The sequence below is a fragment of the Sinocyclocheilus rhinocerous genome, unplaced genomic scaffold (genome assembly GCF_001515625.1).
Source record: "Sinocyclocheilus rhinocerous isolate Xijiao unplaced genomic scaffold, SAMN03320098_v1.1 scaffold28, whole genome shotgun sequence".
In the NCBI taxonomy this organism is placed as follows: Eukaryota; Metazoa; Chordata; class Actinopteri; order Cypriniformes; family Cyprinidae; genus Sinocyclocheilus; species Sinocyclocheilus rhinocerous.
Genome location: NW_015652416.1, coordinates 2,750,881 through 2,765,457, shown reverse-complemented (window position 1 = coordinate 2,765,457; position 14,577 = coordinate 2,750,881). Strand labels below are relative to the sequence as shown.

Sequence of the window (14,577 nt, the reverse complement as noted above, 5' to 3'; positions counted from 1 at the left end):
ACTTTACTGATGTTTTATTAAGTTTATTGCGTCCTTTTTCACTCCAAAAAAAATCACCATAAGAGCTAAACAAAACACAGCACGAGAAGTGCACATTAAACTCTCTCTCTCAGTTGCATTATCATCAACATACAGCGAATTACACAAAACACTTATTACAATTAACAGTGCTTTCATTACCCATATAGCTCCATCAGGGTTGCCAGGTTTTCACAGCAAAACCCGCCCAATTGCTACTCAAAACTAGCCCAATCACGTTTCGAGGGGGATCCCCGGTAAAAAAAAAAAAATCGCATTCTGGTGGGACTGCTAGTATAATTTAATGCAGGTGTTTTTGAACTTTGCTGATTTAAAACATGATCAAAATACTATCTATTTTGATGCCAAAATTTCAGATAAGAGAGGAAGTGACAAATATCGGTATCGGAATCGGCCAATAAGTGTTTGTTAAGTGTTTGTTAACGGCCCCAAAAAATCCTATCGGTGCATAACTACAAAATAGTGCACATCAAGTTCAAATATAATTCAAAGCAGGAAATCGGCCTCCTGGTGAATCTCAAGCAGTTCAAGTAAAACAGACACAACAATTTGTTTGGAAATAAATTTATAGATTCTCAAACTAAAAGAAATGCTTGTGCAAGATTATAACACTGACGACAGGCCTGTCGACAGAGAATTAAGGTTTACTGAACAGACGACATTCATTTCAGAGAGAATTTGTTCCTAAAACTGTGCTCTTCTTGCTCTTATGAAGCACTTCTCATCTCTTTGGTTCTTATTCACAGTTCTTCAACCAAACATTCTCACGTAACAGACATCTAACAAAAGTCTTTATATGATAAATCCTAGAAATCTACTAACATTATTTCCACGGAAGACTCTTAGACAGGTGTTTGATACAGCACGAATAAATGATCAATGGACAATTCTTGACAATTACGTTATTTGAAGTCATTTATAAATGCCATGAGCACTTAGATAAGGCATTGAAATGGCTAAAAATAAAACCTCATAAAATAAATGTTGCACAAAAAGAGAAAAATGTCCGCTATGCTTGTATTTGAAGCTTCGCCAGCTCATACTGTAGCTTTTCCAGAAATCACAAACAATACACAAATACAGTAGTGTTTAAATATTAACGTAGCAACAAATCAGAAATGGCACAATCTACATGAACAGGCACACTCTGGGATCACTATTAGGGAAAAACAGGCCGAATCCGTATATTTCTTTCATTTGAATTTCTCTAAAGCCCTGAGTTCGCATCCAAAGAAAGCAAAAGCATGCTAAATACAATTCGTAATTCCTTCATTACAATACACTACTTCTATAAACAAAGCTTTTTGTCGTCTATGAGGATAAATATTTAGGTGAGAGAAATATTTGACGTCACTCTAACTGTATAATTCATATTTATTATATTTAGAGTCACACACCTCCGAGTGGGACTTCTTGAGATGAATATTATAAATTCAGTGCAGTGTGGAAGTCAAGTAGGTCACTGTGAGCGTGATCAAATTCAAGCAATTTGAATTAATATCTAGTTATATAAAGATTCATTTTAGAAGGACTATTCTGTGTTAATCTGTGCCTTTTGCGTGCTGTTGATTACCACAGATAATAATGTTGACTTAAAACCTTAAAAATATTAAACAGCTGCACATATGCAAGGGGAAAGTAAACAACGGTTGTGCTGTACATATTTATTGTTGGTTTTAAAAAGCTGAGGTACAAATCGAAACTATTTTGTGTGGTAATCAACAGCGTGCGACAGATTTCACCTACAATATTCCTTTCAGCTTCAGTAATAAGTCAGATTTGGCCCCAATAAACCCACAACAGGACTGAATGAGTAAACCAGATGAAACCGTAGTGAAACGTCCTAAGTTTTTCACCTCAACTTAACTTTGCAATAATCAATTAATCTTCATTCACAGTCAAAAAGCAAAAAAAAGATACACGTTTAAGGTGCAGTACCTCAAATGAACTGAAATCTTTTTCTAAAAGTAAATGGTATCTATCGTACCATCCCGATGTAATCTAGTGATCTGATTTGCCATGTGATAACCATCGAAAGAGTTTTGTGAGTTCCAGATGCAGGTGAGTCCCGTGTGAAGGTGCACCTCACGTTTGATGGACCTCGTGAAACATGAGCTCGCGGGGTATCCTCGTCTCGGGTCCGTAGAGTTTGCCCGCTCGCCGCTCAAACGCCGCCACCATCTGCTTCACCACCTCATCGAAAAACACAGTCGCTAACTGCGAATGCAGCAATGAACGGAACTCAAACGAGACCTGAGGAAAAACAAAAACATCCAGATAGAAAGAGACATGGTGAGTTTACTTTCTAACAAACACTGAGTGTTATCGCTAACTAAAACTATATATTTATTTATTTTGCTGGGCAACGATTAATCGCACACAAAATAAAAGTTTTTGTTTATATATGTGTGTGTACTGTGCATATTTATTACGTTTATATAAAAAGACACACATACAGTATATATTTTGAAAGTATTTACATGTATATATTTATATTCATATCATTTATATTATATATAAATATATTTAATATATAAACATAACATATTTTTCTGAAATATATACATGCATGTGTGTGTGTGTGTGTATTTATATATACATAATAAATATACACAGTACACACACATATGTTATGTACACAAAAAGTTTTATTTTGGATGCGATTAATCGTTGTCCAGCACTAATAACATGAATTGGAAAAAAAAAAAGTTCTAATTTTTATCAAGTTTCTAATTTTCACAGTTTAAGGTGAAATACTAAAATTACTAATAAAAGCTAAATAGACATATATATATAAAAAAACAACTATTAACTGATAAAACCAACAAAAAACAACAACAACAAAATTACTAAAACTTAAACAGCAATAAAATCAAATAAAAGCTAAACAGACATATTTTTTAAAAACAAAAACTAATAAACCCAATAAAAAAAAGCACAACAACAAAAATGTCTAAAACTTCTAAAACAAAAATAAAAATAAAAGCTAAATTGACATTTAATAATAATATGCCAAAAAAACACAACAAAATTACTAAAACATACCAAAATGAAAATGAAAAATATAAAACTACTAATTCAAAATATTAATGAATACTCTCTGTTTTACATTCTGCAAGCTTGTCAGGCCTAGCAACAGTAACCAAGGGGGGTGGAGCTTAGCGAAGGGTCAACTGGAAGCAAACGTTTGTAAATGATACTTACAGAGAAGTCTACAGTGCATGTGCGAGGATAGCCAGGAATACCGGGACTAAACCGCCATATTGTCTCTAAATGATTGAAGAGTTTACCGTCCGAACACACTGCCTGAAATGGGGAATATAATTATTTACAAAATTTGTGTTTCCTTTAATTTCAGTGATGTTGTTGTAGAGCACACAGAAGTCTTACTTTGACCAGATGTGGACGGACATGGCTTATCATTGAAGTGTATCGCTCAACAACTGGAGGGAAGCCCACTTCCAGGTGAGCTTTGGCATGACCGGCTCTTTTCATGATGGTCTGGGACTTTTTACACCACGGTACAAAGTGTTTGTAGTCATCCACGTTGGCTACCACATCATACATCTCTTGCATTGAGTACCTAAAGACCAAAATACAGGTACATCTTTTTAATTTTAGAATCAAGTTGAAATAAATACAAATACTTTCAGAAATGGACAATAAAACGTTGTTGTTATTATCAACTAAATTCATTTAGAATTATTTTTGTCATTTGAAATAGATAAACATCACATTTTCATTTTTGGGTGAACTATCCCTTTTAAGAAATGAAAATCAGCAACTGAAATAAAATAAGTGTAAAGTGAAGTACTACTTAAACTGAAATTAAATTAGAGCTAAATAGAAATATAAAAAAATAAAATAAAAATATAACAATAAAAGCTCATTCAAAAGCTATAAATGTGTTTTGTTCTACTTTACGTCATTTCTATTGGTAGGTACTAATATTTATTCATTCACATTTTCTTTCATTAATGGTTCAGTATTTATGTCCCTGTTTTAGGTCTTTGTTTCCAGCTGCTCCACCTCCACTAGATCAATACAGCTCTGTTAATTTATTACTTAACACCACAAAAGCTTGCCTTCATCCTCCATGAGGAAAAAAGCAGAGGTCATTGTTCAGGATCAGACACTGGGTCAATCTTAACCTACCCTAGAATTAGTTCGTCAACTTACCCAAGTATTCTCCTCTCTGAATACTCTTTTCTCTTATTGGTGAGGCTGATGAAAGATCTCCTGTGATGAGTGGGAGTCAAATCCACTTCAGAGAGACAGAGAGCGCGAGGATGACGGGTCATCAGGATCCCGCAGGAGGACAGGTGTCTGACATACAAAAAATGCAAGATTCTGATAAATACAATGCATATAATACATACAGGAATGGTCTGCGATTATTGTACCATCATACTATGGCACTGAATGATTAGCATATTTCATATATTGTGAAATTTCAAAGAAATTACCATGGTACATGTCCAAAAAAAGATGATATTACCATGGTATCAAGCATCTTCACATATGCCATGCTTCAAAATGTATGTGATTTACAGTCATTTTAAGCAATTTCATAATCTTCCCCTGCAGACAGTTAACATAGTGACCATAAATCCTCCTTGCTTCTTGTTACTACTGTAAAAATCTTAATAATTCTACTAGTAAAAGTATAAAGAATTTTTTATTATGACAGCTGCGCCTATGTTAAGTTCTCAGTGTTTTATTGTAACAAGAACTGTAATAATTCTGGTATTTCTGAAACTAGATGTTCTAAATGTACGCAGAACAATTGATAATCAAACGTTTTATCCATTTCTAAACTCTTATCAGGAGGTTTATGGTTATAGGGTTTATTACAGAATTTATTATAAAATTCTACGTTATCATAGAAATATTTGTTTCAAATAATTTTTGCTTACATTATTATTATATTTATGTATTCTATTTTAATTTATCTTCCTTTCCAGTCTTGATTCTATATCTTTCTTGACTATATCTTAAAACAAAATCTTTAAATTTACATTCTTTTATTTATTTTATTTTAATTTACATTCCTGTCTGTTTTAGATTCTATATGGAGTATCACTTAATAAACAGTGATAGAATTTTCGATTATAATAAACAATATCAGATGCCATTTTAGGTCACACATATCGTTATTAAAATAAAATTGTCTATATATTGTCACTATTAAAATACATAGGTATTTTAATAAGCTTTTGGTACTGACACAGCACAATCTTTCAATAATAATCGTGGTAACTATGTTGTTTTTTTTTTTTTTTAGGATTTTCCAGCTCGCTTTGTTCCGATATTTGTTCAGCGATGTGATGCATCAATCATTCAGTAGAAGCACCTTATATAATCTATTTAACATTTGTATGTTTAAATAATGTATTCCACTATTCAAAGCGGGCTGCTGAGATGTAAGCGCGGTGTTTTACCTGATGGGCCAGTGCTGTATCCTCTCTCTGCATTTATACGGGCTGCTGGAGCGACACGGTCCCAGCGTCGCTATTTCCAGAAACTCACTGAATGTCCGCACACCCATCGGGATCCGCCGGGCGCCTCCTGACACGGCCATCAGAAATATAGCGCTTCACCTATTCAGTGTGTGTAAAATGATGACGATTAATCTCGAATAACACGATTAACACAGTAATAAGCAAGCGCTCGCTGTCATCTCTACGAGTAAATGAGTCGGCTGTTTTGTTCAGTGACCAACCCCACGCTGTGCGTTAAATCATATTTCGACTTCAATAGCTCTTTCCCCTGCGATTCCGCTGAAACCGATTGAGGTTAAACCGGTGAAGCCTTCATAAGCTGCCGGCGTGCGGGACACACTGTTCTGATGCGGCACCGTGCAGCTGCCGCCAACTGGACCGGAGGAGGACAGAATGTCACATAAGGGACACAATCATTATGATTTCATGTCTAAACTGCCGCATTTTATTCGAATCATGGTAATAAATTATATGGGTGCATAAAACCAATGACAACAATGAACAGATATTAATAATCCCAGCAAGAAGGGTGTCATTTCACTCCACCTCACTAGGGGAAGATGTTGTGCGGTTTGTGCACATTTCATAATAAAAGTCAACGCAAAATCATAAAAAGACAGAAATTCAAAATGTCAATTAATACTATGTATATTGTCATTTGTATATTGTATATGTTTTCAATTGTTTTTATTTTAGTTTACGTTTTAGTAATTTTGTTTGTGTGTTTTCGTCATTTATTATTTTTTTCAGTTTTAGTACTTAGGTTTTTCATCTAATATTTAATATTTTATTTTATTTATTTTCGCTTTATTTCGATTACCAAAAACATAGTTTTTCGTTTTAGTTAACAACAACACTGTTTTATTGTCCTTTGATATAAACACTTGATAAATGCTCTTGATAAAATTGAAAATGAAACGTCTAAATTGTTATAAGGCAGTCTTTCCTGAGCCATTTTTAATAAGCTGATAATAAATCAGCCTTACATGTTCATATGGGTTTAACTGAATTTAATACTCAAGTTTATTTATGTAGTACACGCGTAGGGGATGATGGGAATTGTAGTTCTTCAAACTGCCATACGTTAAGGTTAGTAGAAGCGCGTGGAAGTTGAAGTGAAAGTCCGTGTGCGTCTAACCTCACAATTTCGTGCGTTTTGCGTTTATGAACCTGAAAGCACCTGCTGTAATGTCCACATAGATGTGCGAGAAACCTATTTTGTGTGATACAAAGTCCTCGAGCGGGTAAGTTTGTATGTCAGTTGCATGTCAACAGCATAGCAAAACAACTTAGCAAACTCTTCCTGTGTCAGTGCTACAGCAATACTGCATGTAGTTGTGGTAGGTGTCTTCATTTTATAGCCAAGGACATCAGTTTGTTTCATTATTTTTACTTTTATTATTTTCGCCTGGTTAATTATGTAAACTGGTTCTATTAAAAAGCTTGTAGTTGTAAATATGCAATATATATATATATATATATATATATTCAATAAAATGTTACATTAAAAGTCATTTATGATTAAATGGGATCAATTTGATTGACTTTTTTTATTTCCTTAAAGGAATATGGATTCTGTACATTGCTGGAATGGAGCAAAAGGTGACCAGATCCCCACTAGGGCTAGACCCATGTCAGACACCTTATCCAAACTGGCCCAACTGATCACTTGCATCGAGTACAAACCAAAACAACAGCGGTCTTCCTCCATCTGCAAAGACTGCGGCAACAAATTCTCCGACCAGAAGAGTCTTGAGTGTCACCAGAAAAGAGAGCACGCCCTGCAAAAGCTCCATTGCTGTCAACACTGTGGCCAAAAATTTGCTTTGCTCTCTAGTTTGCAGCTACACGAATGTTCTTGCACCTCATCCATGTGCCAGACATGCATGGGGAAACCTCAGAGGGGTTCTTCTTGCCCTTCCTGCGGGACTGAATCTTCAGAAGATCCCTTCTATCATGACAATAGCCCCTATGCATGCGCTCCATGCGGACAAGCCTTCAGCCACAAGCAAGAGCTGCTACTCCACCAGCAGGCTGGAGGCTGTGAGCCCGCCAAGACTCTCAAACCTCCTCCACCTTCAAATGTCTCCTCGCCTCCATCTCCTCCATTTGCCAACTCATCTCTTACCACATGCACTTTGTGTCACAGAAAGTTCCGTTCTTCTGCTGGACTTGGTTGCCACATGCGCTTTTCCCATGCGCACATGAAAAGCAGCACAGAGAAGAAAAGAGTTGTCATTGTAAGTACATTGAAGAAGAAGAAGAAGAAGAAGAAGAAGAAAGTTCTCATCTCAAGTATGTCGTTTCCATGTCGTTCCTGTGATGAATCATTTCCTAAGACATCACTCCTCCATCAGCACAGGAAAGAGGAACACCGGCGGGAGATAAAGGTGAGGAAACTGCAGCGAACCTCTTTGAAGACCACCAGGCGAAGGCGGAAAGGTGAAACATATCCATGCCTCCATTGCGGAAAAGAGTTCCTGCACCATCTGACGCGTCGGACGCATTTTAGACACTACAGCTCTCACCATCAGACCCACCTCAAATTGAGTGGCAAATCATCAGGCGCTGACGCAGCTGGGTTCCGCCCAAAGGCAGCTAAGGAGCTCAGACCTTCCCAAGAAAAAAGACCAAGAGGTAGACCTAGGACCAAAAATCTACCTGTTTTGATGGAAACCAAGCAAAAGGAAGAAGAGCAAATGGATAAGCAGGATGATAGTGATGAAGACGAGGATGCCGAGTATCCTTGTACGTCATGCGACCAGGTCTTTAGCTCCAAAGCTAAGCTGCATGTCCATGAGAAAGTCCATGAGGAATTCCCTGAGGAAGTCCCTGAGGAACACGCTCAACCAGCCGACACATGCAGGTGTTGTAGTGTGTGTACAGGTGGGATTCCCCTCGCTGAGATTCCAGAAGATTGTGAAAAGAAAGTCTATCACTGTGTGCCATGTGCCGAGGCGTTCATAGCCCTGAACACTTTTCTAGAGCACTGCCAGACACATCTGATACGTGAAAATGAAGATGAATTCAGTGATGATTGAAAGAGCTTCCATTTTTTTAAGGAATTGTTCACTCAAAAAAACAAAAAAAACAACATTTTCTCACCATCATATTCTAATCATGTTAACTGTTATTATTTTTTCTTACAGAACATACTTTTTTTTTTTACAGAACCATTGCATACATTTAGACAAAAAGCACCTTAAAAGTGCTTCTAAAATAAATATTCCTTACATTTTTGTGTATGCATATAGGTTTTTATGAATAAATAATTATGGAATTGAAATTATTTGGTGAACTATTCCTTTAAGAATGAAATCTCTGTCATCATTTACTCACCCTAATGTCGTAGAACACAAAAGACGATTGTTTTGAAAAATATTGATAACCGAAGCGTTTTGATTCCTATTGACTTCCATTGTATTTTTGTCCATTTAATGGAAGTCAATTTCAACTAAAACGGTTACCAACATTTTTCAAAATATCATCTTGTATGTTCCACATAAACAGTAATACATGCTGACATAAGGGTGAGTAAATGATGACAGGGTTTACATTTTTGGGTGAACTGTCTCTTTAAGGGCAGGGTAATCAGTCTGCAGATGTTCAGGCTATCAGGAATTATATTCAGCAGGCATTTTTGGTTTTGGTAAACTGTCTGAATATTATCAGTATTTTACAGGTTTTGATTTCTGTGGTTCATGAGGTATAATGTTGTACACAGGACAACTCACTTCCACCAATCTTGAGCCAAACTGCCAGAAAAATAATAGAGGCCTTTGATAAGATCGACAAGCCAATTGCATGTTGTCAGATATGGGTACCTAATTAAAACCACTTCAACTCAGTGCATAGTTCTGCTTCAGGATCAATGTTCTCATACCTCTATACCGATGTAGAAGTCATATCCATTATGTTACTGTGAGAATATGGTGAATTTAATATTTTGACATACACATAAATCAATTCTTTTTTCTAGATGGCCAGTGCCTCGCTGAAACACAAAACCAGCTTAATGTATGTACTGCTTCTTGTTGTCTGTCAAGTTGGAGGATGTAATATCTTTGTATTTGCTAGATTCGGCTACTGAAGTGTTTCAGCTTGTTTTATTATATAGCATTTTACTTACATTGTGAAATTTCTGTTTCTGTATTTCATAAACTACATGAAACAAAGTAAGCTTTATTCTTCTAAAATTGTAGAAGCTTTACAGATAGTAGCATGCCTTATATACATGATATTTTATGCTATCAGACCAAATATTGCTATAATTTCATAACTTTCTTACTAGACTGGATGAATGAATTATGTGCTGATATGAGACCTCAGATTAGGTGACTCGGGCAACAGAACAAGTCCATTTTATTGTTTAATTTGTATATCAGGGCTTCTTAACCTTTAATACTCTTCATTTGTTTCTGATGTTTTATGTAACACTTCTAACATTTTCTCTCCCTAACACCAAAGGCTGCAGTGATTTTTTTTTGCACTAACTTTTTTTGTTGTTGTCTTTGAACACTGTATAATATTCACTTTATGACTCAAATTGAAAATGATGTGGTGCAAAAGTGTAAGTGCAAATATAACTATATTTTCCCCCCAAATCTTTTATTAAGAATATAGACTGGAGGCTTTTTATATTTGGTTCTCTACATTACTGTCTGGGTGTGTTTACTTGCGGCTACCTCTAGTATCACCTGCTTTGTCCCAAGAGGTGTGATGATTTTTTTTTCTTTTGAATAACATTTGTCAGAAAATTTACCTCATGTTATGCATTACATTGGCATTGTTTTCGAATAAATTGTTGAAAAAGTTTTGGTAGTTTTTGTTTGTTATTTTTGTCCCTTTTTAAAAAAAAAAATCACACCAGTAGCCCAAATATGGCATTAAAGAATATTTTGTTTTTCCTAAAGACAAGCCACATTACGTTGTGCAATGTTATTGAAGTTCATCCTCCGCTACAGTAGGGGGCGATATTTTCACACGGTGACTGGTACAGAAAATCCCGCGACCTAGTACGCCACTTCCGCCACTGTTCATACATTGTTTGAAACGTGTTTCAAACGGTTTTGTTTTACAAAACTATCTGATCTAACGAAATAAACATGAGCAAAGCACACCCGCCCGAGCTGAAAAAGTAAGTATTTCAAGCCTTTTGTTGATTGTGATCGTAAGTCTGTTAGAAATGCGTTAATTTGAGCATCGCGTTATTCCACTGCGCTAGCCGGTTTGTCTGCATTTATTTCACAACTACATTATATTATTCATGCTATTTCATTTTTGTTACACTTTCATATGAATTCGGTTTAAATGTTTGGTCCAGTATCTGTAAAACAGTACCCGTTTTGTTCTTGCCTTTTAGGTTTATGGACAAGAAGCTTTCACGTGAGTATAATGCAGGATTTTCTCACAAAGTATTATCCAGAAAAATAAGAGTATGTGAAATCTGGAAATCTCCATAATTCCTAGAAATATTTTATTTCAACAGCATGTGACTGTAATCTTGAATGCAAATAAATAACCTTATCTAAATGGATGTTCTAATAAACCCACATGATAACTCTGTTCCGAATCACTCTCAGTTCAAATATCCGTTTCTTCTGTAAAGATGTTGTTTTCATGCACACTTTCAGTTAAGCTCAATGGTGGCCGTCATGTTCAGGGCATCTTGCGTGGATTTGATCCCTTCATGAATCTGGTCGTTGATGACAGTATAGAAATGGCTCCTGGAGGACAAATGAACTCCATTGGGATGGTGGTCAGTACTTAATATCACAATCTGGTATCAAACAAATTACATAACTGATGGTGAAACAAAACTAGCTGGCACAAGTATCATATAGATAGACATTGTTCAGGTAATAGTTCTATTGTTATATTTAATTGATCATGGATATTGTATATCACTCAAAGATCAACAAACAGCTTTGTTCACTTCTCACATTTCCATCACTGGTGTGATGTGTTTTATTCTGTGCAATGATGAATGCTCTTTTTGTGTCTCTTCAGGTGATTAGAGGAAACAGTATAATCATGTTGGAGGCTCTTGAACGAGTATGAGGATGATGCCCACTTTTTTTCCCCTGCTTTTTTTTTCTCTTTTTTTTTTTTGTATCCAGCAAATATGGAAAAAATGGATTTCTCATGTCTGTTCACAACAAAGACTTAATATTAAAGCAGAAATCCTTGATTGTGTTGAAAAATATTGTTTTATAAACACCTTCCTTGTTTTATGTACTTTCCTATGTCTGTAGAAATTTGTGTACACAATTCATACATTTTTGTGAATAAATGGACTACAGTGTGAACATTTTCATTGCCTTGGTAGCTGTATGCATTTGAAGCAAATCAATAATCTTGACTTGTTAGGACTTCAAAGAGTCAAATTCTGTTAAACTGTAAAATTTTGTCTGAAAAACTCAAATGTACAGTTATTCTTTGTCTAATCTAGCATTATTAGATATGTTTTTTTTTTCTGTTGCCCGTGATAGGACAGGATATGATAACAAATGTCTTGGTCCAAAAAAATAAACTGTATAAAAATGTCTGCAATAAATTAGAAAAAATGTTAGTTCATTGTTTTTTAAATGCTGCCAGTATACTTTACTTTCCAGTCCTGTGTCGTGTGATGGCTTTTTATTTACTAAGCGTAGGTAAGATGCAATCAATCTCCTTTAAATGAGGCGAGACTTTTATTTTGTCGGGAAGTTGACCGGATTTGCCCGTGACGTCAGGCGGCTAGTGTATGGTATGTGCGCGCACTGAGGCTGTTCTGTGGAGAGTAGCGATGTCGGAGGAGGTTGGGAAGAAAGTGCAGGCGGTGGTGGACCGGGTGAATCAAGCGGTTTCCCGGCGCCCGAAGGTCAGTTTTCATCGCTTTCTTTTGAGTAAGACACGAAACAACAATGTGCTTTTAAAATACTCTAAAAAACAAAATCTCCACTCGTGCTTACCGTATTGTTATGGCAGGGTTATGTAATCTGTTCAACCTTTACACATACGCGAGCTCCATATAGTAACTAGGAATGATTGACAGCTGGTTAATTATAGCTACATTTTTTTTTGTAATACATTGGATTCATAAAAGTGTTGGAAGGTGTTCAGAATTACGGTATTAATTTGAATAGAGTGCAACTTCTACTCAAGGAGAAGGACGTTGTGTGAACGAATGCATGTTGCATGAAATATCTAATTCTCAGCAGTCACGCTCCAGCAAATGAAATCTGCATGACAAGCGCCAATTACATGCACTTCAAACTCTGACATTACATTAAGCCTTTACATTTCACTGTGTAAACAAGGGGCAAATAGATTGCCACGTGAGGATTTTAAGTTTGATGGTGGTTAAAGTAAATCATACGTTTAATCACTGATCTGTTATTGTGTGTACAGTGGTGGCCAAAATTATTAGAACACTAGTATTTTCACCAGCTAAAAAATTATTTCTATCTTTTGCTGTAGTGTGTCAGCATGAAATATCAGTTTACATTTCCAAAACTTCATTTTGCCATTAATTGTAATCCAGTGAGATTTTTGTCTGACAGCAGCCAGTGCTCCACACAGATCTGATCTGATCATCATCAGTCTGTCTGGAATGACGTGAAGAAACAGAACAAACTGAGACAGACTAAATCCAGAAGAACTGTGAGAAACGTCTCCATGATGCTTCAAGAGACCTTGAAAAAGCTACAGTACTGTTAAAAGTTTTAGGCACTTGTGTAAAAATGCTGTAAAATCAGGATGCTGTCAAAAATAATGTCATAAATAATTTTCTTTATCAATTAACTTCTATTAAGAAGTTTAAATCAACATTTAAATCAACATTTGGTGTGATTTCCTTTACTTTTGAACTAGGTACACTTGCACAGAGTTTTTCAGGGAGCTTTGCAGGAAGGTCTCTTGAAGCATCTTGGAGACGTTGCCACTAGAGATGCACCGATTATGTTTGGTAATGTAAACTGATATTTCCTATTACACACTAAAGCAAAAGATAGAAACAACTGACTTAAAACCACTTTTTTAGCTGGTGAAAATACAAGTGTTCTAATAATTTTGGCCACCACTGTATGTTAATATGAAGAACTGTGGCTTTGTGCTGCTGGCCGAATTGCTCTGTGCTGATATAGAGCCATATTGCAATCCTGCTTGTGTAATATTGCTAATATATAATAAATAGACAGAAAGTATTGTTTACTTTTATAAAAGTTGTGGAAAAACAGTGTCTGCATATGTGGTTCACATCATCATTGATATGAATGAGTGTTTTTCTTACACCTGAGCAGCACAACTGAGTTGTTGGTGATTCGCCTGTGCTCAAATGATGAGAGTGAGCAGTGCTCTTCAGTACTTGACTACAATGGCCCAGAGTCAAACACTGCTCTCAACACACAGGTACTTTAGCACTTACACTCTAAAAGCAACATGCATTAGAAACACCTTTCATAAGAAATGTAGTAATTATATTAAATTATATATTCATAATAATTTAAATGCATAATATATTTAGAGTAATTGTTTTATAATAATACTTTGATAAGTTAAGTGAGCTTTATTGACAGATTTATTGCTGACACATTTATTGTTTAACAAAATTTATTCGTTGTAGACTATTCAAACTTTAATTTTATAGGATATTCATTTTAGGGCAGTTCATGAAAATTATGGATAATTCAAACAATGTGATTAACAGTTAGGCTAAAAAAGGTAATGCATTAAGGCCACATACACACTGTAAAGTTTCAGGAGTGACAACCTGGCAACCAATACGTCATTAAAGGGATAGTTCACCCAAAAATGAAAATTTGATGTTTATTTGCTTACCCCCAGGGCATCCAAGATGTAGGTTTCTTCAGTAGAACACATTTGATGATTTTTAACTCCAACCGTTGCAGTCTGTCAGTCGTATAATGCATGGCAATGGTAACAAAATCTATGAGAGTAAAAAAAACATGCACAGACAAATCCAAATTAAACCCTGCGGCTCGTGACGACACATTGATGTCCTAAGACACGAAACGATCGGTTTGTGCCAGAAACC

At 35.7% G+C, this 14,577-nt stretch overlaps 4 protein-coding genes across 5 annotated transcripts in view; 3 read left to right on the top strand and 1 right to left on the bottom strand.

The window, feature by feature from the left end:
- Positions 1–520: 520 nt before the first annotated feature.
- On the bottom strand, positions 521–6,134 carry coq10a (coenzyme Q10A). Its single transcript, XM_016521069.1, has 5 exons — positions 5,481–6,134; positions 4,219–4,365; positions 3,430–3,622; positions 3,244–3,345; positions 521–2,292 (listed from the first exon to the last, which is right to left on the bottom strand). The coding sequence occupies exons 1-5, from the start codon at positions 5,618–5,620 to the stop codon at positions 2,125–2,127; spliced, it is 750 nt and encodes a 249-aa protein (XP_016376555.1). The 5' UTR covers positions 5,621–6,134; the 3' UTR covers positions 521–2,124.
- A 465-nt stretch (positions 6,135–6,599) lies between these two features.
- LOC107715028 (zinc finger protein 845-like) lies at positions 6,600–8,802 on the top strand. Its single transcript, XM_016521066.1, has 2 exons — positions 6,600–6,784; positions 7,105–8,802. The coding sequence occupies exons 1-2, from the start codon at positions 6,741–6,743 to the stop codon at positions 8,579–8,581; spliced, it is 1,521 nt and encodes a 506-aa protein (XP_016376552.1). The 5' UTR covers positions 6,600–6,740; the 3' UTR covers positions 8,582–8,802.
- Positions 8,803–10,518: 1,716 nt separating this feature from the next.
- LOC107715032 (small nuclear ribonucleoprotein G-like) lies at positions 10,519–11,848 on the top strand. Its single transcript, XM_016521071.1, has 4 exons — positions 10,519–10,677; positions 10,903–10,925; positions 11,174–11,298; positions 11,550–11,848. The coding sequence occupies exons 1-4, from the start codon at positions 10,646–10,648 to the stop codon at positions 11,598–11,600; spliced, it is 231 nt and encodes a 76-aa protein (XP_016376557.1). The 5' UTR covers positions 10,519–10,645; the 3' UTR covers positions 11,601–11,848.
- A 419-nt stretch (positions 11,849–12,267) lies between these two features.
- The window catches only part of LOC107715029 (proline synthase co-transcribed bacterial homolog protein-like), a 5,502-nt gene continuing 3,192 nt past the window's right edge, over positions 12,268–14,577 (top strand). Inside the window, exon 1 of one of the 2 annotated variants that reach the window (XM_016521068.1) lies at positions 12,268–12,402. In XM_016521068.1, coding sequence (XP_016376554.1) covers positions 12,286–12,402 — 117 coding nt within the window. In that variant the 5' untranslated portion in view covers positions 12,268–12,285. The remainder of the gene's footprint in view (positions 12,403–14,577) is intronic. The other variant, XM_016521067.1, reaches the window with a different exon arrangement.

Excerpts from the sequence above, each read along its gene's own strand:
- LOC107715032 (XM_016521071.1), top strand. The coding sequence starts at position 10,646 with ATGAGCAAAGCACACCCGCCCGAGCTGAAAAA. Across the intron at positions 10,678-10,902 it reads CACCCGCCCGAGCTGAAAAA|GTTTATGGACAAGAAGCTTT; the intron begins GTAAGTATTTCA and ends CTTGCCTTTTAG. Across the intron at positions 10,926-11,173 it reads TATGGACAAGAAGCTTTCAC|TTAAGCTCAATGGTGGCCGT; the intron begins GTGAGTATAATG and ends GCACACTTTCAG.
- coq10a (XM_016521069.1), bottom strand. The coding sequence starts at position 5,620 with ATGGCCGTGTCAGGAGGCGCCCGGCGGATCCCGATGGGTGTGCGGACA. Across the intron at positions 3,623-4,218 it reads TCAGAGAGGAGAATACTTGG|GTACTCAATGCAAGAGATGT; the intron begins GTAAGTTGACGA and ends TTTGGTCTTTAG. Across the intron at positions 3,346-3,429 it reads TCCGTCCACATCTGGTCAAA|GCAGTGTGTTCGGACGGTAA; the intron begins GTAAGACTTCTG and ends TCCCCATTTCAG.
- LOC107715028 (XM_016521066.1), top strand. The coding sequence starts at position 6,741 with ATGTGCGAGAAACCTATTTTGTGTGATACAAAGTCCTCGAGCGG. Across the intron at positions 6,785-7,104 it reads GATACAAAGTCCTCGAGCGG|GAATATGGATTCTGTACATT; the intron begins GTAAGTTTGTAT and ends ATTTCCTTAAAG.